We start from the raw sequence: 24,629 nt of genomic DNA on the forward strand, positions 1-24,629 counted from the left end.
GCATTCTTGAACTGGATTGAATTGAACGGGTGGAATGAGTGAAATTTCAATCCGTCAGACCTGGTTTAAAATTGTATTTCTTTTGGATTCAAAAACTTTTCTGCATTTGACTAAGCTTGCCTGGTGTATCGGAACAAATCAACCCAAATGAAATGCTTTCCTCTCCTTACAAGTACACCAGGCAAGATCAATGGATTTGAATCCAAAACAATTATAAATCGAACACAGGTTCGGAGTCTGTCAGCATGACCACGCGACCACGCCGTGACCACGCCAAATCCGCCAAGCCCACCAGGAAATTAACGAACGTCATTCACACCTCAGAACCGACTCCGGCTGAAGTCACGTAAAAGACCGTTGCCCAACGTAAAAAGGGAACGTTCTGAAATGTAATGCTGCCTGACCTTTCAGGAAAGTCTCCCCGGGGAGATGGTAAAAGGTTTCCCGTGTCCAGCAGCAAGCTCGCCGTAGCATCGACTCTTTTCTTCCCCCCGCAGGTGACGAGGCGGGAGGCCCTCTCTAAGCCACGCCAATGCCAACACCGCCATCTCGCAAAGAGCGGTTGGCCTGGAGTCTACACAAGAGCACAGCGGAGAGCTGTCCACACACCAAGCGGGAGGCCCGCGCCTCTGCCCTCCCTCTCCCGTGCGCCGGAAATTTCTAAAGCGAATTTCTCTGATCAGTCGAGCAGCGCTTCCGCAGCAGAAAATGTCTGTCTGGTCTTGTAATAAGACCTTCTTTTTTTTTGTCTCACAAGTAGAAAATACTATCCTGTTTTCAGTTACAGTTTGCTCGATAAGTGAATTGTTTTTTCCAGTGTGCGGGAGCCGATCTGGCCCGTGTGTGCGCCTGACGGAGCGCGCGCGCGCATGTGTGTGTGTATCGGTGCCATATTTATATTTATTAAGGCATTGTACGAGATGAGAGGATATCCACGGACACCTAAAAAAGGATATTGTCTTGTTCCGCAGTGGCCTTGGCGGAGAGCCACATGAATGGTTGACGAGCACGAAACCTGGCATTCGCACGGCGCCGGCTTAGTGCTGAGGCCTGGGATCGTTTTTTCTGGGGCTTTTGTGTCGGCTTTCACACTGTAAACTCATTTCCGGGGAGCGATGCGAAGGTGTGTGTGTGTGTGTGTGTGTGTGTGTGTGGGGTGGGGGAGGGGGAGGAGAGACAGTGAGGTTGGGGCCATCTCGGCTGCATGTAATCATCCAATAAGCTCATTGCAATCGTTTTAGGTGGGTGGGTAAAGGATTGATTTAACAGGCCTGCCTGCATCACTGTAAAGTCCAGCTATGCCAGCTTGAAAATTGAGCTGATCAAGCTGGTCATAAGCAGGTCTAGCTGGATATGAGCTGGTCAACTGGATATGAGCTGGTAGCTCGTCGACCAGCTATCAGCTGTTTCAAAACGAAGAAAAAGGTCACACAAAGGTCAGACCACGTCAAACTGGGAGCTGGTCTGATCTGGTCAACCAGCTAAACCATGTCGACTTGGGAGCTGATCTAAACTGGTCAACCAGCTACCAGCTGGTTGAAAACCAGCAGCTTGAGGTGCTTTTTCAGAAGGGATCACACATGTGCAGCCAGGGCTTCCCTCTGACCTGAGTGAGATTCAGTGTTATTTCTTGTGAGCGCAAGGAAATTCTAAACTGAAATCAGAAAGTCGGCATAACACACTAGAAGTAAAATTGTCAGTTGGCAACTTCTCTTCACAAAACTACCCCAGTCCCGTTCCCTCATCTAATCCTCATTTGTGTCACACCTTCATCGAGCAAGGCCTATTTTAAAATGGACGTAAGGGCCGCTTACTGGCTCATTTCTGCGTACGGACATAACCAACAGGGCGAGAGAGAAGGGAGGCAGAATCCGGCAGGGCATGGCTCTTCTTCTCCATTTCCCCGTCTCTACCTTTGTCTAAAACTGCCAGAATAAATCACCAGACTGACAGACATGCTGACAGGGAAATGGGAACGTGGATAGAGAGATTGATGGATACGGAGAACAAGAAAAAAAAAAAGAGACAGGGGAAGAGAAAGGGAGTGGGAGACATTGAGAGAGAAGGAGAGATTGATGGCTATAAAGAGCAAAGAAAGAGAGAGAGAGGGAGGAGACAGAGAGGGAAAGAGAGAGAAAGAGAGAGAGAGAATGAGAGAGTGAGAGGGAAGGAGAGAGCGAAAGAGAGAGAGAGAGAAAGAGAGAGAGAGACTTGTTGCCTGGGCTCCAGGAGATTAATGTTAAAGCCTCTCTACGTCATCCAGAGAGAATGTGCTAACGACCCTCGTGTCAGAAGCACGGTCTTCAGACCAGAGTAATTTGCGCAAAATGAAGTGGAGAAATACGTGTCCGGCACTGACTACAAGCCGGGAGTCCGCCAGCAACAATCCGCGCTTATTGCCGCCTTGGCAGAAACAGCGTGACCGCGCCGGGCACAAAGGAAACGACAGCGGTCAGCATTACTCCCGTGCATCACAGCCGAGGCCTGAGCGTCAGCACGCAGCGTTAGAGAGGGGGGGTCGTCCCGCCGCCTAATTAAAGAGTCTGTGCTCCGGACCCCACATCCCTCACTCCCTAATCGTAGTTTCATCCCAATGTAATTTACACCATCCGCCGAGGCGCATAGACTACAACACCCAGACTCCCACCGTAGACTCTTTCTCCAAGTTCAGTGGCAGAAATTCAATGCAAAGTCAAATGAGAGGCAGGCGTCTAAGGTCAGAGGTCAGAGGTCAGAGGTTGAAGGCCTGACCGGTCAGGCTCTGGGCGGTGAGACGGATGTGAATGATAGCGGTCGCTGAATAGGATACTGGCACATGTGCAGATGCAGGTGAGGGCACCACGCCTGTGGAACGCCAGCACAGGTGTCTTGTGGGTACTTCTACCAGTACCAGAGAGTTGACTCAAGGTCCCATTCTTTTCCCGCCAAAACTATACCTATCGCTCAACTGTGTCACATCTCTATCCCTGTATGCTTCGCTGTAAATCTCAGAGGATGAAGAGGGTCTGATTAACGACATACAGAGGTGGAAAGTGTACGGGTCAGAGTGTAAATGTCCTGCCGTGTGTTTCTTCCACCAACAAACTCAGCCGGCTGACTCCACCATCTCCTGGCAGAGAAACTGTGCTAATTATCAAATCCAGGAGATTAGAGCAGGACTTTTACTTTCTGGACCTGGATTTTCCACTTCTGATGACATAACTAGGTATGGTCATATGACCTTTTTTAAGTAAATGGTTGGCATTCATATAGCGCCTTTATCCAAAGCGCTGTACAATTGATGCTTCTCATTCACCCATTCATACACACACTCACACACCAACGGCAATTGGCTGCCATGCAAGGCGCCGACCAGCTCGTCAGGAGCATTTTGGGATTAGGTGTCTTGCTCAGGGACACTTCGACACAGCCCGGGCGGGGGATCGAACCGGCAACCCTCCGACTGCCAGAGGACTGCTCTTACTGCCTGAGCCATGTCGCACTAAAAGCCTAACCAGGTACCGGGAGCGCAAATTAGTCCTGGCTAGAAATCCAATACGCAACATTTCTGTTTCAGGTTATTGTAACCAGTTACAATGTTCTCTGCATTGTTCCCAGACAAATAAACAAACAAAATAAACAAAATAAAATAAAAGAAATAACTAAACAATATTATGATGAACTTATCGATACCGACCAACACACGAGCACACTTACAAACAAGGTATTAATATCACAATTCATGTGACACCATTTCTTCTGGAATTTGAAGTAAAGCCTCCAAAGACCAACACATCAGCGAAGGGGAAGGGGGGGGGGAGTCTCTCTGGAGCCCACTTACTTGCGGCCTGCACCCGGGCCTTGCGGCTGACCACCAGGCCGAAGGAGTTCTGGGCCACGCACTCGTAGTCGCCCTCGTCAGTGGAGCCGTCGCGCTTGGTCTGCTGGAAGCGGCCGATGAGCAGCGAGCCGTTGGCGAAGGTGGCGTGGCTGCGGCCCTCCGTCAGCACAAGGCCGTTCCTCCTCCACTGCGTGGTGATGGGCGGGACGCCGTTCACCTGGCAGTGCAGCATCAGGGGCTGCTCCTGCACCGCGATGATGTCACTGGGCTCCAGGGTGAAGGACAGCTCGGCCCCCGAGGTCACACCTGCGGAGACAGTCGCACCGGAACACCATCGATCACTGTGGCCATCGACAGAGACAGGAGGCAAACTACCACATAGATACTGTCATACTGGAACGCTATCGGTCACTGTGGCCATCGTCAGAGACAGGAGGCAAACTGCCACACGTGTACTTTTACTTCAATACACCTCAACCTTGTCCATGGAGAGCAACGGGGTCGGCTGGTTTCGTTTTTGAAATCCAACAAATGGACAAACAGTCGCTAACGGCACCGCGAAGTTGTGTGGCTGGAGTGACAGCTCTTCCGCTATAGCCAGAAGTCACACCAGGAGACCGTTGGCATTTCATTTTTCAGTTCAATCTGCGCAGATACGCAAAAGCAGTTTACGTGAATCCACTAAATTGCAAAAATGATTATCACACAATGCAATTAACTGCATAGATTTGCCAAACCCAAACCATTCCCCGGGCATTCATTTTTCTGCTTATTTCCACTGAAGAATGTAAAAGAATTAAGGAAGAATACCCCATTTCATAATGATCTATTGATTGACTGTATGTAAACAGTCAAAATAAACTGACTATTGACATTACCATCACATCTATAACATTTGCCTTCCATTGAAAAAGTGCTGGAAAAGATTATTAGCCATTAGCTACTGTATAGTTGGAATAAAAATCTGAATAAAAAGGAGCCAGATATGAGCAAAAGAAGAGTTCGCTCCTTATCGAAACTTTCACTGCCTGTGGCCTACGCCCCCTTTACACTACAGTGTTTAGGGGAGATTGAACATGCACGGCCTAATGAGCAAGATCTACTTATTCTGGCAGCTCAATTATACTTCCTATATCACTTCCTATGTTGATTTCATGTTTTTGCGAGGTTTTACTTTCGCAAAATCGCATCTTACCATCCATTGTGTTGGTGTGGCGTTACGGTGTTGACGTTCAGCTGCGTGGTCGTCCACAGATTTTTTTCCCCACAACAGACACTTCACTTACCCGCACGGACCATTTCTCATTCTTTTACAGGCGTTTGCTTTGCCTGATTTTGCTTTGGCAGTATGAAGAATCACTTAGGCTATTTCAAAGCAGAAAAAAAAAAAACTGGTAAAAGAACAAGCAGCAAAGAACAGCAGAACTCACCTGTTTGCTAGCTTTAACAGTGGTATTTTTTTCCAGTTTACTGTAATGTAGCACTCACAAATATTTCTATTTTTTCAACAAAGCCACAAGCCATGTCATGCAGCTCGAAAAAAAAAGCATGACAGAAAAATCACAGGACTGTGTGAGGAAAAATCTGGACATGATATTGATTTTACTTAAGGCAAAAGCAAAAAGGTTGCACAGACTTGAGGAACAGAGCAACAACACACCTGCTCACCGCTGTTTTCCTGCCTACCTTGTTTCCATGTCCACTGTTGCTAGGTGCCTGACACCATAGCAACAAAATGTACTATTTATTGGTTGCACTAATTATCTAGAATTTTTATCAAATCGGTGAGGCCCATGATTGCTCCCCATGGGCTGCCCACTTTCGCATCCCGATCAGCAACTTTCCTCCACACCGCAAAGGCTCACGGTGCATATTCCTCCACTGCCTAAGGGCCTGCTCCAATCACGCACGCAAGGCAAGAGGTCAATGCTAAGAGGCGGGAGGCTGTGATTACGAAACCACCGCCGTATCTTGCCTTCACCTTGAAATCCTTCTGTTCTTCAGCTGATAAAATGGAAGTCACCTTGTGCTCACAGACTTTCCAGACCCTGGCGATCCCTGATAGAGAGCTCTGGAAAACATAACTTCAGAGGTCTGGCATTGAAAACAGAGCCTGTGCGTAAAAATAAAAAAAATGTATTTCCTCTCTGTATGTGGACTGATGACTCTTATTTTGAAGTCTAAAGGAGGGCAAAGATTAACATTCACATCTGCTGCCTTGAGCTCTCCAGTGAGACTGTTTGCCTTCTGCCCGCTTTCAAATCTCCGCTCTGGCAATAAAGTCCAGTCTTTCTCCACCGGATGGCTCTGGGAGCACGACGGAGCAACTGAAGAACACTCCGGAAAACTGCTCTCTTTGTCAGACCAACCGGTTTAGGCTGAGGTCCTCTGTAGCCATCAGCCAGGGATGAGAGAGGGGCAAAGAGTATGGTAACAGACCCAACTCTGTCTGCAAGCATCCTTCTTGCCACCTTCTCATTTGCCATTTCCCTCAGACAAAGCCAAACGAGCTTGTTAAATTTCCAGACAACAACAATGAAAGTCAATCCAGAGCAGCTCTCCTATTGAACATAAGTTGTGAGTGACACTCTTCTATGCTATGATGAGGAGTGTCTATTTTAGCATTAATGACATCCTGCTCAACTGTACTTCACAGTAGTGTTGAGCACTATTAGTGCCTCATGAAAAATAATAAGACCAGAGCTGGGTCAAATAAGTAATTGTTTTGGATTCAAATACTTTCCTGTGCTCGATTGATCTTGCCTGGTGCAATTGAGCCAACCAAGAGGACCGGAAGGTAAGGTTTGCACTTTTTGACAGTATGCCATAGGTTCCGATACACCAGACAAGTTCAGTAAAGCATAAAAAAACTATTTCAGTCCAACAGCAATTAGGTATTTGGCTCACAGAGTGAGGAAATACGCTAAGGCTGGCAGGTGAATAAGTTGGTCCGTGTTGCTCCCTGTAACAAAAACAGAGATTTACTGGTAGCCCCCAATTCCCACCCACCAGCTTCTGGGTGTCAGGTTTCAGCCGCTGATGGACAGGGGACTGTACGGGCCCCGCCCCTGGCCCTGGAAACAATCTGGACCTGAAGGGGTGAGGTGAGGGGCCGGGCTGGGGTCAGCAAACAGAGGGGCTTATGGGAGAGGATTCTCCCCAGGGTCACTGCTGACATTCCAGCCCAGAAATACGCCGCTGTAGGTGGAGTTCAGGAATGCACCAACGGTCAGTCACCGAGGATCACATATGGAGTACTTAACAGACACTTTACTGACCGCTGTACTGTATCATCTCTCTCTCTCTCTCTCTTTCTCCCTCCTCTCACCTCTTTCTTTCATTCCCTATCTGTCCAAAACCAGGTGACGAAGAGAGTTATTTTACCCATGTGACAAGAGTGCAGCTCTCCGCAACAGGAAATAAGTTTGTTTTTGTTTAATATTTGAGGTTCTGAATTCAGAAACCTCTCTCTCGCCTCATTCATTTCCTGTCTCTCCAAAAACCAGGTGACCAAGAAAAAAAGTTATTACCCCCATCTGACCCGAGCGCTGCTCTCGGGAGCAGGAAATAAAAAGGTGGAAGCCAGTGAAATAGCTGGCCCTTCACAGCTAAGGTCAACCCGCTCTTCTGTTAAGACTGTCCGTCACAGGAAGCCGGTGTAGACCGCGTAAGAGTCAGCTCGCAAGTAACCCGCCGAGGACTTGAGAGAGACCGGCCATCGGTCACGCTCTCTGTTTTGGAGAACAACAAAAGAGGAGGACGCCAAGGTAGAAAAAAAAAACAGCACTCAGTACAGTACAGTGATTTCAGACACAAACGAGGGCATTATGGGATACACAAACGCTCCACGCCGACCTCGTTAAGCCTCTGTCTGACCCCTGTGCATCGCGCTCTTTTCTTCCGAAGCTCGGCTTTTAAAAAATGTTATAGGCTGTTAATAGCAACATCAGGCCCGGAGCAAGTTAGAACAGGGCACAATGTATACAGTGTTCTGTGTGCGTATATGAACTCAATGCAATTTGGAAACATCAAACAAGTGATTACATAACACTAGTAGTTACATATAACACCTGTGTGAGAGATATTAAATGCTTGTGGTTTCGCTGCAGTGGGGTCTATACAGTAAATACTTTGCAACAGGCATTATATTTACATAGTAACTTCTGTCTCTGCACATACAGATACAATAGCACACAGATGTAAAGTGTGATCAATCCTGCACAAAGACCAATGATTTTTATATTCATTTTATACTTGTTTGTCTATCCTGAACTTGACTGCTAAAGCACGTATTTGAGCAGTCCGACTAGGTGAGGTCAGCTGGGCATGCTCAGTATAAGAAATATGTCGGAAAAAAATTGAGTCCAGTCCTAAAGTCCACAGAACGGATGCAGACTTTTGTCAGACTCTACCACTGTCTCCAGCTCTGTGACACAGCAAAGTCAACAAACGCAATCAGGTCCTTTAGTCTTTTAATATGTACAAGACATCCCTTGGAAGGCCAAGAGGAATGAGGGGAACTCCCAGCGTGACAGACGTTATTCCCAAAGCATCAGCTGCAGCCTTGTTTGCAGTTTGGGATAGGAGCAGGGCCCGTTGAAAGGGACGCGAGCACAGCTGCACCCATCCCAATGTGGGCATTTCAATTTGGAAGAGGATGACTGCTACAGACCCCATTAATCAGGGATAAAGAGTGAGAGAGTAGCCTACACCATGTTTAAATTGCGGCAATTTGAATTAGTAATTTCCTCAGGGTTTTGGGCGATTACAGTGTGAGCGTATGGTGAATGAGAGGCGCTCTTCCTGAAGTAATTGTTGCTCCTGTGCAACTACACAGTGCAACTACATAGCGGAGAAGAGCTACTGGACACGCACAGGGTGCGGAATACTACACTGCAAAGTGACTAACCGCTGCCAGGCTAAAAGCAGCGCCCAAACAAGAGCGACACCCCGGCTTTTCTTACAGGAGTGACGCGTGCTTATATATGTTAAAGTTAATCAATTTTAGGCTTTACGGATGACGCAAAGCTCGGGGCGGCGCGAGCACTTAAAAGTAAAAAAAAATGTATTAACTCAGACACCACTCCCGGGATTTACAGCATCTTATAAAGCACGCGGACAACGTAAACAGAGGAACAAACCTTGAGCGGGTTGACAGCCTGTCGTGACAGTCGTAGCTTTGCGCGAACAACGGACATTAAGCTCGCGATGACACTGAAACCTCCGTGTCCGCTCGGTTTACACGCCGCGCTCTGGATCGCCTTTATCCCCTCGCCACATCCCCGGCGGACGCCTAATAAACACGCCTGTCCGGCCGCATCTTGATTTAAATTCATTTTTATAAGCCGCTACAGTGTCTGCTTGCCGCTGTCGACTTAATAGGCTTCTCGCTGTCTTGTGTCACGGCTAGAGTAGAATGGCAGTAAATTCCTTTTCCGTAAGCACAGCTCACTTCCATGTAGTTATAAGATCCTCTCACTCATGAATGTATTCATACCAAATCTGATCCGTATAACACCTTTAGGGATGCTTTTTTTTTATTTTACCACAACCAATGATGAGAGGCGATCCTCACCCAACTCTATGTTGTTGCTCTTGATTCAGCGGTTTCATTTCACCTCTGGGGGTATTTGTTGAAATTACTGTTTGTTTGGATATGCACCCATGTCACAGATTGCCCTTGTCAACAATGCTGGGTTTCTTATTCCAGAAGACACTCCAGAGTATTTTTTACTCTGACAAAGTCCCCATTATACTGTCAGCACATTATAATAAATTCCCTCTGCTTCTTATTCTTCTGAGAAATTAATATGCACTTGCAAATTGTTTTAGCTTCAATCAAACACACGCAAACATTCACACATACAGTAAGAGCAATAGCAACAGTTTACAAATTGAAATGAAATGTATAGAAACACACAAAGAGTTTTGTGCGTAACTTCAGTCACATTGTGTTATATGGATGACAAATACATGACAATGTCAGAAACAGCTTTGAAATAATGTCATGTACGTGGCTACAGTCTGTCTATACAGATCTGAGGCGAACAGTTATGAACCTGCTGTGAACCATGCGACTAACATGATAACATTGAAACAAAATGTTGAGTCATCAATATGTTCAGATATAAAATATTAACTTGGTCAGATCAAAACAGAAATAATGTTTCCAGGTTGGATAATTTTAACTTCTTAACTTTAAAGTCGGTTGGAATACGATAGACACTCTGATGAAGGTAACACATAAAGTTGGCATATAATCACTGAATCAAGGGAGCTACCTGATGCAAACACTTTATTTGAAAATATATCACGTAAATTAAATATAAAACACGTGTTTTGGTATGTATATCAAAGGTTTATTTAGATTAGACCCCTTTGCAAATCTACTAGGTATGCTACTCTCATGTATGTTTACATATTTTTGCTGTGAGGTATTGTATCGAACATGAATAATTGAAGTTACCGTGGTTACAAACTAAATACAAAAATGTGAACAGTACTGGCAAAGTAATCTTAGGATGTGGAATTAAATATATTTCAATGCAAAAAACATAGATTTAACTGACAGCCCATAATCCAGTTATAAGTGTGTCTTTGGCTTGTCAGGTTCATTTAGACGAAGCACCGTTTCATTTCAGAAATTAATATGGAAACACTTGAATTCACTTTTCAGTCAAGGACAATGCCCACTCCAATGAACAGAGAATGTGTAGGCGTAGTTATTAGGAGGGTAAATGTAATCGAACATGCTTTTGGAGCCTGGCCAAAGAACTGACCGTAAGAAGCTGAATAGAAGCATCAGTTTACACCTGCACTTCATATTAATTTTCCATAAATAAATAAAAACATTCAGTAGAAGAGACATAAACCCTCTCTAGTCATTTAACAAAAGGGGTCTAATCCATATCGCCCTTCTGATGTTGAGCAGCTGTTTTAACATGTCTGAATCCTCTCTCAGTGGTCCTCCTGTTAGGCATCTATCCAAAGGAGGCTTTGAATTGCGCTCATAAATAGCGAAACAGGGTCTTTTTGCAACATTTATTTTTTATTTTTGTATTTAAAGCATTTGAAATATTTAACAAGTGAGATATTTTTTCTGTTTAAAACATAAATAACCTGAATTCCCTCACAACATTGAACTTGTCGTGGGAGATGTTCGTAGCCTGACGTAGCCTCCCCTCAGACTCCAATAGTTCTCTGAAGGAGAGGGCCACAATTATCATGCTGTCAATTATGGAACTGTTGTAATAATCCAGGAGAATACATTTTGTATCCATGTCCCATACATGATTAAACAGGGTGCTATGGGTTGTTACGGGACACAGAATCCCGGAGATTGAATTATTTTCTAGCTTCGTCGGCAGTTAGAAGCAGGTCCTGGTGTTAAGAGACAAAACTGTCAATCATGCAGAACAAAGGACACAGGGAAATTAGAAAAAGAGGATGGGGTCCGTCTTGGCATTTAATCTTCACACACATTCACTCCAGCAGACAGAAAGCTCTGTCTTCCCTCTTGAGTTTAATACAAAATCAGATAACACAAAGAGCCAGTCCCCACTCAGTCTTTGACAGTTCATGGATGCGTGTATTCAAATGGCCCATCTGACATCTGAATAGCAAAACATTTGAAAACAAATAGTCTTTAAGCAAGTTGTTGTTCTAATTATTATTATTGTTAACTGACGACTGGAGTTTTCTAGGGCAAAAAGACTGTAAATAAATAGTCAATCATCAAGTGCAAATCCAGTAGTCTATCCTGTAGAAGCCAAGAATATTTTTTGGGAAAAATACCCAATACTTACTGAAAGCAAAGTGCTCATATCAAGTACAGTGTCTCCCACAGTTGTTTTAAAATACAATAACCGTGACAAATGATAATCAACCTAGGCGATGGAAAGCAGCAATTTTAGGAAACGGTCCGTGAAGTAAGCCGTGAACATTAACCGACGGAGACTGACGAGCACCGTTCTATAGCTACAGGCAAAATTACGCGTCAACACAAATTGTGCATGCATGCAAATACAGCACCGTATTTGTAGGAACATGCAATTGGCAAAATGATCACGTATTCTCGAGCTAAGCGTCCCGTAAATAACAACAACAAAACCTGCAATTTGCAGTTATCTAAGGAAGGCGGCCCTTCAGATACTGTTGCAAAGTCAATACATCATTTGTTGCTATTTTCAGTTTTCACTATTGTATTTCCGATACTCTCTATAACGGTGAATTCACAAACTTCACAAGTTGATCACTCAATACCCCGTATAGGCTATATTGCAACGGTATTGGTGACTATTGTGACATATAAATAGACGAATGGCTGGGCATCTCGCTTTCATTCATGGACGGCTAATCATTCTTCATTTTAATTGCACATCATTCACCATATAAGCTACAATAAATAAAGCTTTAAAAGGTGTACGTGGACCATACACTCAGCATAGCCAAGATGTGATGCAATATTAAAAGGACACACTGCTTTATTACTATTCAAAAGCGCATTGAGACCCCTATGAGATGCATGATGAAAATAAATCCCATAGGTTTCCGTCAAACATGCACAAAAGAATGATGTTCTCACCTACATTGGCATAATAGCATAATATAAACATACATTAAAGCGCGCATACCACTATACGTGGCTACTGAACAATAACAAAAGCGGAGTATATTCCAGACCCATAAATGTTAACAAGCTGGAATCCATCCTTTCAACCACATGCAGCAACACATAGCGTATCGCACAGATCCCACAGGAAAAAAGCGCTCAGCAAGTTAATAGTCGTCCCTGCATAGCCTTTACTCTTAAACAAATGATAGAAAAGCAGCATCTCTGTTGTATGTAGCCTACGCTCACTATACTGCATCTTGAACCCGCACGTACAGTTCAAAATAACAGCACTTGCTTGGCAAATAAATAAACAGTTTCACCAATCCCTGTCATATCAGTTTCTGCACTGACAAGTTTTCGGTCAGTCGAGATGGCCAGTAAGATGAGTAACAGTTACCCACATATGCAATACGAGAACATGTACGGCACAGTTCCAGGAAGGTGTAACCCAAGTCTCGAGAGCAGTATTAATGATATCAATAATTACTCACCGACTAAAGCGCACAGGAGTAATCCAAGTAAGCATGAAAGTAAGCAGCGCCTTCTGGCAGCCATTTAAGCACTTAGAAAATACTATGAGGCTTGGGAAAAAAACAAAGCGAGACGAAAGAAAGAAAGCAGTTAACTAGCTCTTCATGTTCCGAGCTACAACAATTGGTGGCTCGCGGGGGTCGAACATGCTTGCGCCATTTTGCACATCTATCAGGAATCTGTCAGCATCTCGCGCCCTCACTCGGTCTCTCTCTCGCTCGCCCCCCCCCCCCCCCCCCCTTCTCTCTCTCTCTCTCTCTCTCTCTCTCTCTCTCTCTCTCTCTCTCTCGCAAATACACGCAGCTGTAGCTGTTGCTGCCTTTTTCACAACCATTCAGTTCTCTCTATATCCCCACTGTTTCACCATCATCTCCTTATCCTCCGCATTCTCCCCACCCACTCTTTCGCCGTCTTTTCTTAGACGGTGCACTTGGGAAAGAGGTCGGGCTAGTTTTCAGGGTAGTTCGGATATGTCCAACTTTGATTTGCTTTAAGTGCAATCACATGGCTGTTTGAAATGTGAATTCAATGGTTACAATGCATAATAGCAGTATAGTATATTCGTATAATAATAATAATAATAATAATAATAATAATAATAATAATAATAATAATAATGACACTATATGTAAACACGCACTCATACACATTCTTATAGAGTTGATATATAATATAGGATTATTATTATTATTATTATTATTATTATTATTATTATTATTATTATTATTATTCCACTAGACTAAAGTAAAGGCATCAGAATAATCTCCTAATTTCGTCTCACAAACAATTACCACTGCCCTTGATAGGTTAGGCTCCATTTGGTTCTGGTTCGTTACGATGAAAATAAATTGCATTTAAATAAATGGTTTGAACTTGAGGGACTTGAGCGACATCTATTGATGATAGCTGGTATTTTTCAGTTTTATGAAAATAAAGTAAAGGAAAATAAATAAAGTGAACAATGATTCTCTCTCTTCAACGTGTATGGCTGAATGCGCAGGCTAAAAAACTACTATTAAGAAATATTATGACACAGTGGGCTCCAGAATTATTGGACCTGGATAAATATACACAAAAATACCGTAAACTAACAAATGTACGTAATGTGTAAAGTAGTGTGCGTTATTAATGATTAAAATTATATAAACCAAGTTAAAAAAAAAAAAAAGAAAAAGAAAAAGAAAAGAAAGAAATCCACAAAAGGCAGGCTTCACAATTATTGGCACCCTTGGTTTAAAAAAACTGGTATTGATATTCATCTTAATGTGATTAAAATGCAGACTTGACTGTAAATGCAAATCTGTGAATGACTGCAAATTACATTGAATTGCGTTATTATCGTATGTACTAAGCATAAGCAAAATTAGACTTAACTTAGAATGAACTTATGTCAGTCAAAACATTTCCATCTATTCTGATGTGGAAATGTTCCCTCCTTCTCCAGTACAGTTTACTCGTGGGTGGTGCATTCTGGGAGGAGCTGAGGAGGGAGGTGGGGTGGTGAGGCAGTGCAGAACACAACTATACAATCCTGCCATTGTTTTCAATACAGAATTCATGTCTAACTTGAAATGTGCTTATTATTATACTTAGTTACATTATTTAGAATATTATTTATTGGCTGTGTAGTGGATACAACCCTCTGTAATAATTTATGGTTATTAAAAAATTGTCCGGCCATTTTACAGCCACTTTAAATATGGTTGTATAATAGAGAACATATCAAAACAACACAAATCGTTTTACTGGATGATAATTTGTATTATGAAAATGAAAATTAGGAAAACTAGATGCAAAGCACGTTCTGACAATGTATTTATTTCAAATTCGGTGGTCTTTAAACAAATAATGTCTTAGATAAAAAGGAATTGGAAATATTCTAGGAAAATGGGACAATTTAAATGTAAAATTTAGTAAAGAAAAAGTAAGGTAATCCAAGGTGCATTAAATGCACTGTTATATAATTGGTAATTTAAGACACAATTTAAATGTAAAATGGCTTGTATTGTATTTTATCAATAACGACCAATAACGCTCTTTAAAAAATCAATGTTGTTTTGACTTAACAATCTCTGGGAGTCATTGTCCAGCTGGTAAATCCACCTATGACCAAGTATCAGCTGTTGATAAATGCATTTGAAAACCAACAGGTTTTCCACCAAAATGCCCTGGTACTTGTTTATGACATTGATCTTAACGAGTACCCCTGGACCACTGGCAGCAAAACATGCACTTTTTAGTTTCTGTTCCACACAATAGAAAAACTTACGTACGTGCGTAAAAGCCAGTAAAAGTCCAACTGGTGCGTTTATGCCACTGAAGGAAATGTGCTTTTCCGTTGCTTTCTCCACTGTTTCACAGAAGCCACGTCGCTCCCCGGATTGCGTGTACAGTAGGTAGAGCGGCGTCATTGGCGTCATTGGTGATACGAATGCATTCTGCCAATACGTGGTATTCAGTTTGTGAAATGTGGGAGCGAGTTTACATTTTTAGTTTTGTGCTAATAGTTGCTTCAATCCTGCAGATTGCTTCCAACAAACACGTTCACAAATATTCAAGACAGAATTATTGTAATGACTGGGCATTTTGGTTAGTGAAAAGAGCAATATGCTCTTTTCACATTTTTACCAGAATTACCTCATTGCAAAGAATTTAAGTATTTGAAATATCAATTCTGAACAGGACAGTCTGAAAACATCGAGACAACAGCTATTGACACACCAATATACACACAAGCCACTTACAGTACATGATTTGTGTATACTGTATACAGTATATACGCTCCAGTGGAGCCACTCAGCTCAGCAAAAACCAATCTGTCATTTGCCAAATGTAGGAAGGTCAGATGTTTTGGGATTTCATGCCAAATCCTGCTCATGATGATTTAAAATCCCAATCATTTAATTGACCTGACATTTTTCATGAAGCCAGGAACTACAGCTGTAGACGGCACATTTGTCATTTGTGAAAATGCTTTATTGCAATAAAGCAATATAGGTCCAGTATAGGAGTGAACCAACACTGGTTAACATGAGCACCAAGACAAATGAGCCACGAGAATTGGTTGGTAGAAAAAGTATCAGGAATGGAGCTGGTTCCTGTCTTCTCCAGAAAAATCGAATCAAAATAAAGGCATTTGAAATTACCCTGAGTAGCAAAAAAGAGATTTTAAATTCAGGAAAGATTTAATCCAGATGACATGTTTTAAAAATGTGATGGTCTAATGCACGGGTCCTCAATCTTTCCCAGAAGGTTTCGTTCCAACCAAGCAGTTACACACCCGATTCTACTAATCAACCATTAGTAGATTAGTAGAATCAGGTGTGTAACTGCTCGGTTGGAACACATCCTGCACCCACAAAGACCATTTCTGGGTGAGATTGAGGACCACTGGTCTAATGCATGCCTTCTGCACTGGATGTATAAACCATAGGCCAGGGGTGTCAAACTCCACTCCTGGAGTGCCGCAGTTTCTGCTGGTATTTGTGGTTTCCTTTCAATCAGCAGCCAATTAAGGCCTTGAGAACAAGGTGTGTGGACTCTTGAAAATGAAAGACTTTGAAATGTATCTCTTGTGCTGAAACGCACCAAAAACCAGCAGACACTGCGGCCCTCCAGGACTGGAGTTTGACACCCCTGCCGTAGGCCTAAACCAGGGGTAGGCAACCCTGGTCCTGGAGAGCTGCAGGGTGTGTTGGTTTTTGTTTTCGCCTTAATATCAGCAACCAATTCAGACCCAAGAAACCAGGTGAGGGGAGTTATCTGTGTAATTGACTGCTTTAAATGATCAATTAAGTGCAGAGTAACAACAAAAGCCAGCACAACCTGTGGCTTTCTTGGACCAGGGTTGCCAACGCCTGGCCTAAACGCATAGGGCCATATTTTCTGGCCGGTGTGTTGTGAGCTGTTGTATTTTCCTCATGGATTTAGATGTGCCTAAGTGCTTTGGCAATGTTGTGATTGGCTGTGCATTAAAGTGGATGGAGAGTCACAGCTCTTTGCCATTTTCCAGTCAGACTGGTCTGCCATTTGCCCCCTTCGCTGTCCCCCTGCTCAGCCCAGGCACAAGGCGCAGTCCACATGGATAACAATTTTGGAGGTTTCTAATGCAATGAGTGCGTGATCAGTCTATTCAAAAACCAAACAAGTCCAGTTTGTCTTTGATATATACACCACGAGCAGAAAGAACATAGACTTCGCATTTACTGTTCATTGTCTTTTCTATAATTACAAGTGCTGTATTCATTTGTTTTTAATTGTTTATGGCAGTTCCACGGTAGTACTTGGGGGACCACAGTAGGGTACTGTACGTCGTTCTTTTTCTTACACCCGTCTGTAATGAGAAGAATGTCAATAAACGAAACTTGAACAATCTTTTCATTTCAACGAAGTGACTGCAGTTAAAATGATCGCCACAGTCCTGGCACAAAAGAGCTGGCCATGTCACTTTCAGTATTTTTATTAAAATTGTTATTTACATCAGTTTTCACAGGCTGTGTGTAGGTACGCGCGGTTCTCCGCTTCACAGCTGTGACGACTCCAGAGCCCCAGCGGAACAGAGCGTCTGCCACACAGGCGTCGTGCACCTTAACTTCATCCCTGCCCTTTCAGCTGCCGCTCACACTCACGCCCTCTTGACAAGACACACTCCATGAATGTAGCCAGTTGCACCATAAACAGACACCTTTAAGCAATTATATGCAAGTAACGATCAAATAAAATGACTCCCGTGCACCGAAACAGATCGTCCTTACAACAGACGGGTGATGTACCCAAGTCGTACTTATAAAGTTTGTGAATTGTTACCAACCGCGATACCCCCTCCCCCACCTATAAAGACGAAGAGTGGCAGGAATGCATTGGCTGAAGGTAAATCTGTGCCCACACACCTTGCAGAGTGCGTACCAACCTCAGTGGCGAATGAAGACAGGCAGACAGACAGCCCAGTTTCTGCATCGACAGCGATGGGACAAATACTTATCTCTGCGACCATATCCCCACCCCCCAGTGCAGCTTTCAGTAGTTCCTTCACTGCACTCTCAGAAATAAAGGTACGGTAAGTGCCTAAAAAGGTACAAATGCGTGTTGCTGGGGCGGTACCCTATACTGTAGGAGCATAAAATTGTACCCCTAGCCAGCGATATATAATTAATTTGTACCTTTTTTGGTGGAAAATGTAGTCATTTGTACCCAAAGAGAACATGCCTGTACTTGCAGGGTACATTGGGTAAATTTGATCTTTGAAGAACAAAAATGTACCTCCGCTGTCTCTTTATTTCTGAGTCTGTCATCTCGAGGGTGCTGAAGAGCTTCCGCATAAAGGCATCGGCCGGCACCATCCTCACTGCTGGGGGTGAGAGGTATTAAGAGCGCTGCAGCCAGGCGCTACTACCAGTGCTGCAGAACTTCTATCAGGGGACGGCACTGCTCTGCTGGTGGCACCAGTGCGGTTTCTGAACTGCGGAGAGAGAGGCACCATCCCCTCCCCTGTCCACAGCCTCCATGCCCCCCCTCCCCCCAGGGAGGGGTTAAGAAGTACGAATCGCGCCCAATCGTCACGTCATTAAATGAGGCAGTTTTTTTTATTTTTTTAATCACAGATATCAATAAAAGACAAATAGACCCAGAGAGAACACTGATCGCTTTTGGACTAAACTGCACCTAATGTGGGGATTTTATTTTGTCTTTCCTGGGATGAGGAGGGCTGAGGTTTTCATTCAGATGAGAAATGGCACGTGGCCGAATTAGACACACACACACACACACACACACACACACACACAGTCACAGTCATGCTTTTATGCGAATGGGGCACCTGAGTAACTGAAGAACACTGAATTATACACACAGCACAGAGGAGATGCTCTGTGCAGCATTGTGAGGTGTTGCTGTGATGGTTTGCCTGTCCAAGCATTCCCACAGGACTTCTTGCATTTGCAAACAGAAATTCAACCCGCCTGAATGAGTGAGTTTTCACCGATAAAATAAAAACAACAATCATTCTTTCCTGTATTTTAAAAATTCCTAGTTTTCAGGATTTGCTCCACCAGGTTTAGAATATTTTTAGAATTACAGTTCCTTCATTCATTACATACATTAGTGTGCCGAGTTAAGAAAACGATCTTTATATATAAATATAATATAAATATAAATTAATATAAATTAATATATTTATATATAAATATAATATAAATTGTTAAATTAACAAGCAGTCGACAAATGAGGTATTCTATTGAGAGTCATCATATAAAAACAGAGCGTTTATTGAAATGGTTTGCATATCTGATTGAAGCACTGTTGTGCTGCAAGTGCCTGAAAACGGGCAAATATGTAGAGCCACGTATCCAATGTCTTTTTATAACGAGATTATATATAAGACGGGAATCAGTTTCACAGAACCAGAATACATATTCCTTTTGCCAGACACAAGTTTCCGTGAAAGCTACACCTATTCAGCCCTTCCACCATCTCACAGATCGACCGCATCAATATGGTCAACAGGTAAGACTCACAATCCTTAAGGCCAGTTTATAGTCGGGCTATGTATGATCGCTGCCACCTGCGATGATCACATTTGATGGCCCATTGCTGAGCGACACAAACTGTATTGAACTTTGACCCCATCGCCGGCTCAATTGTCAAGACAATCTTATTCGAGTACGTTCTCATCCGTAATTATCTTCAGCAAAGTGTTATCAACTAGCTTCAATGTCTTGAGCTCAGAAGGACTCCACTTCGGCGATGCGTTCTCAAGTCAATACTTTTTATGAGAGACGGTGTTAAATATTGGTGACAATGTTGACGGATCCGTCGTTCGGTCATACATCGCCGAACTGAACCGGCCTTCGGAAAACGCTGACCATCGCTTTAATACTGCACATACAAGCAGCCTCAATACAACAGACACTCAGGAGGCCGCTGAGGGAAAATGAACACCTCCCTGTGCTTTTTGATGTCCTAACAGCTTCATCAATTCACATGTGAATACACATGCAAGCTATCAGCTCTTATGTGGCCATTAAACCCACTAGATAAAAACTTAATCCAAAACAGAACTGATCCAGAGCTGCTTCAGGTCCACCAAAACGGAAAAAAAGTTTATTTTTTTCTCCTTCATAAATTCCACCAGTCGATAACTACCCGACAAAAATCAGTTGTGTGATTAGAAGAGCAGAATATTTCACCCCCAAAGATAAGACCTGTAAAAATTCTGAAAAAGTACTGAGCTCTTTCCACTATAGAGGAAAAACTCTTGCTAGCCAAAACAGATACGCATGTTCCAGACATAATTGACCAACGACTCACTGCTGTGCATAATTCTCCAAGTTCCTACATGTAATTCTTTGCTTGCATAACGTTGCAACTCCTATGCACGCCCATGGAATACATCATTGTGTAAATCTTGACAAAGAAGGACAAACGTGGTGTGCTATGTGAAATTCAATGGTACCCAGCAACTGGAAGTCCGATTGAGACGTATGCAAAAGGCAAGCTTGTGCCAAAGCGATTTGTGGAGACCTTGAATGTCCACCGACATTAATCCAGTCAAAGTTTTAGAACTGTAAGAACTGAATAAACTGACAAAACAAAAAACAGTGTTCTCAGTTAAGTCAGCTGCGAAGGAGTCCTGAGGTCTGTTGGGGGGGAAAAAAACTGGAATGCTTTAACTTCATTCTGTGCGCACAGTGGCCTGGTCACTGCCAGTTATGCCAACCTCTGCTTAGGAGCACTCGAGCCAGTAGCGTTTTCAATTCATTTCAGGAAATGAAGACATTTTTCCGATTATGTTCAGCAAGGACATTTCAATGAACCAAAATCTCTCGGAACAGATTGAACTGAATTCAATTGTCAATTCTTAAGTATTCACAAGGTTAGTATACTTACAACATGAATATTGCTTAATAAAAAAGAAAGAAAGAAACTTCTATTCTGTTCCAAAACTGTTTAAAAAAAGAGTTAAGCGGAAAATGTAATCCTGCGCTCTTCAGCAGCATTACAGAAAAGAATATCGTTCCTATTTACACAATAGCTCTACAGCAAGACATACCCATCTCAACACAACTTGGGCTGGTTAAAGTGGGAAAAACACATCTGCGGATGCCTACTGCATACAGACAAGGCAGTAGAGCAGAGAAACGGCTTGAAACATGGAAGAACCTAGGTTTCCTAAGAGATCTCTGCCCCCCGATCACATTCCCGGAATTCCCCTAAGCAGAATTCGGTCACCTGAGAGAAGGAGGACGAGGACATGGTTTTCCATTTAACGGTCACACACAGCGCTACCTCTCCATTTCCTCTCACGTATCACGTACCAGAGGTACCCAATGCATGCACGCCCCACAGTTTATTAGCTTCTGGCCAAGTGGTCCTCACTCCTGGTCCAGGAGAGTCACCGGGTGTGCTGGTTTTAGTTTTTTCACCTTAGTATCAGCAACAAATTAAGACCCAAGAAACCAGTTGAGGCGAGATAATGATGTAACTGCTTTAATTGATCAATTACAGTCCCCTCCAAAAGCATTGGAACAGCAAGGCCTATTACTTTTTTTGTAATACACCGAATACATGTGGGGTTGAGCTAAAAAGATGAACACGAGACAAAAGTTTTTCAGCCTTTGTTTCACGCACGGCTAAAGTAACGGATGTTGATGTAGGCATCAGTTTGTTCCAGTTGCACACCGAGGACCGGGGTTTGATTCCCGGTCTTGCCAAAGCCGACTGGCTCATGTGGAGCAGCATAATTGGCTAGCAGCTCTGAGCGAGGGACTCGGCAGGGGTTAGTCGGATCACCGCGTACAACAGCGCCCGGTCGACTCAGAATCACAGTCACAGGCTCAGAGATGATACGGCTTGAAGAAGGCTTGTTGTCCTCAGGATCGCTAGATCCATCTGGGCCGTAAGTGGTGTATCCCCAGCTAACACAAATAATTGGAATAGATAGGGTACAACTGGCTACCAAATTGTGTGAAAAAGAACATAGCACCTTTGGTATTTAAGTATTTGAGTATTTAAGTAATAAATGAAAGTAAATAAAATATAATATTTGGTAGCACATCCCTTGCTTGCAATAACTGCATCAAGCCTGCGAGCCATTGACATCACCAAACTGTAATGTTTGTAAAGCTTTTGCAGGCTTTTACTGCAGCCTCATTCAGTTATTTTTTTCCTGGGGTTTTTTTCCTTCAATCTCCTCTTCACACCTTCCCCATTTTCTCCCTAATGAAGTCTTTGGTTGTGTTGGCAGTGTGTTTCCAGTTATTGTCTTGCTGCATGATGAAGTTTGCCCCAATTAGTTGGACGCATTTCTCTAAGTTGGCAGACAAAATGCTTTTGTAGACCTGAATTCATCCTGCTGCTACCATCATGAGTTACATCATCAATAAAGATTAGCGAGCCCACTCCAGAAGCAGCCATTCAAGCCAAAGCCATGACACTTCCTTCACCATGCTTCACAGATGAGCTTGTATGTTTTGGATCCCTTCTTTCTCAAGACTTTGGTCTTTCCCTCATTTTGGTAGAGGTTAATCTTGGTCTCATCAGTCCATAAAACTTTGTTCCAGAACTTCTGTGGCTCATCTCTGTAACTCCTTTGCAAATTGTAATCTCGCCTTCCGATTCTTACAACTGATGAGTGATTTCCATCTTGCAGTATAGCCTCTATATTGCTGCTCTTCAAGTCTTCTTCGAACAGTTGACCAGTGGTTTCTTTATTTTACAGGACATTCCAAGTTGTACAAGCTATCCCCAATGCTTGTGCAATGGGTCTGATCAATTCCGTATTTTCTAAGCTTCAAAATGGCTTGCTTTCTCCCAAAGGCAGTCTTCACAGGCAAAGCCCAAGGCTAAAACAAAGAGTAGACATTCATAACAATTCATTGTTTAACCAATCAATCTAACAGGGCAACAAGAAACACCTGCCAGTCACATGTTCCAATACTTTTGCTCACCTAACAATTGGGTGGTGTAATACAAAAGGTTATATGCTCCACGTTAACACATCTAGATAAAAATTCCAGGAAATAAAAGCTGAGATTCAAAAGACGTCTCATGTATGTCTTTTGACCTCAAACTCAATTGTCTTCAGTGTAGAGCAAAAACAAGGAACTTGGTGTTCCAATACCTTTTAAGGGGACTGTAAGTGTTGAGTACAAGGGCAGCCTCCAGCCTCTGGGAGCCAGAAATGTTGGTGGCTCAAGCCCCAGTGTATTCACAATAAGATCTGCACAGCTGTTGGGGTCTTGAGCCAGACCCTTAACCCCACATTACTCCAGGGGAGGATTGTCCCCTGCTTAGCCTAATCAACTTTATGTTACTTTGGATAAAAGCATCAGTTAAATAACGGTAATGTAACAACTACCAGCACACCATGCAGCTCTCCAGGACCAGGAGGGGGGACCACCATTTTAGCTTCCCTGTGGAGGAGCCATTTTCTCTTCTCTACTGATCAGGCTCCAGTATTACACAGATAATGTCTTTCTGTGGAATGGGTGAGTCGCCAGCCACTCGAAGACAGATGAACGAGGAGTTGTTCTCAGTGATAGTGGAGTACTTTCCGTTGGCTGAGATTTTTGGGCAGACAGAGAAAAGGGCAGACAGTAAAATAAAAATAAAATAAAAATGTTTTGGTGAGTTTTTTTTCTCTCTTTTTTCTTAAAAAAGGACCTACGAACAATACTGTTAAAACCAGACAGAAAATGTTATCCTGTACAGAAGTGAGGTAGTTCTGTTGGCCGGGGGAAATGCTGATGTGTTGTTGAATGTTGCTGTGAAACACTGAATTGTCTCAGCACGGGTAACCGTGTCCGATTCGATCTCGATTCTTCTCCAGGAAAAAAACGGAAACCGTACAGCCAAACTCAAAGGTTGTCCTCGTGTCTTTTTTCTTCTTTAGATTTACACAACATTTTCTATCAGTACATATACTTCTATATAAATATACAAGTTTTTAAAAAATGCACCTAAAATATTAGGCACCTGAGACCTCCAACCTCCTGTACTGTGCACACATGCGTGCGTGCGTGTGTGTTTGTGTGTGTGTGTGTGTGTGGCGCATGTGCAGGTAGACATATATGTAATGCGTATGGGTGCCAGTGCTTGGAAACTCGATGTAATAATGTGTGTGTGTGTGTGTGTGTGTGTGTGTGTCTGCGTGAATCTGCGTGGGGAGGGGGATAGTGTGTGTGGTGTGTGTGTGCGCTGTTATGCATACATATGTGTACATGTACCAGTGCCTGGGAACTCAATGTGTGTGTGCACTGCATATGTATGTGCATGTGTGTGTATAAAATTAGTCTGTCAATAAAGATCAATAAAATAGGCCCTAATCCTGATCTTTCTTGTACTCTTAGCACTTGGAATTGTACTTCCCTCTAGGGTCTTTCAGTGCACCTGTTCCTGGTGACGGGTATGCACTTTGTTGTACGTCGCCAATAATGTAATGTGTGCTGGTGTGTGTGTGTGTGTGTGTGTGTACTGTGGACCCAGAGACTGCAGGAGGCTAGAGGAGAGACACAGGCAGTCAGCACTCTCAGAGTGTGTAAAGTTGCAGGGCTGCTGCGCTAGCACCAGGGGAAGTGTCCACACAGTCAGCGGGCGGGCGACAGTCCCGTCATCACGGGAAGGAGGGGGAGAGGGAGAGAGAGAGAGAGGGAGAGGGAGAGAGGGGGA

The 24,629-nt window shown here is 43.4% G+C and overlaps 1 protein-coding gene across 1 annotated transcript in view; it reads right to left on the reverse strand.

Moving 5' to 3' along the window:
• Positions 1-12,989, reverse strand: part of igdcc3 (immunoglobulin superfamily, DCC subclass, member 3) — an 84,413-nt gene extending 71,424 nt beyond the window's left edge. Inside the window, exons 1-2 of the mRNA XM_061246970.1 lie at positions 12,926-12,989; positions 3,821-4,126 (exon numbers count right to left, since the gene is read on the reverse strand). Coding sequence (XP_061102954.1) covers positions 3,821-4,126; positions 12,926-12,989 — 370 coding nt within the window. The remainder of the gene's footprint in view (positions 1-3,820; positions 4,127-12,925) is intronic.
• Positions 12,990-24,629: the final 11,640 nt, after the last annotated feature.

The sequence above is a fragment of the Conger conger genome, chromosome 6 (genome assembly GCF_963514075.1).
Source record: "Conger conger chromosome 6, fConCon1.1, whole genome shotgun sequence".
NCBI classification, from domain to species: Eukaryota; Metazoa; Chordata; class Actinopteri; order Anguilliformes; family Congridae; genus Conger; species Conger conger.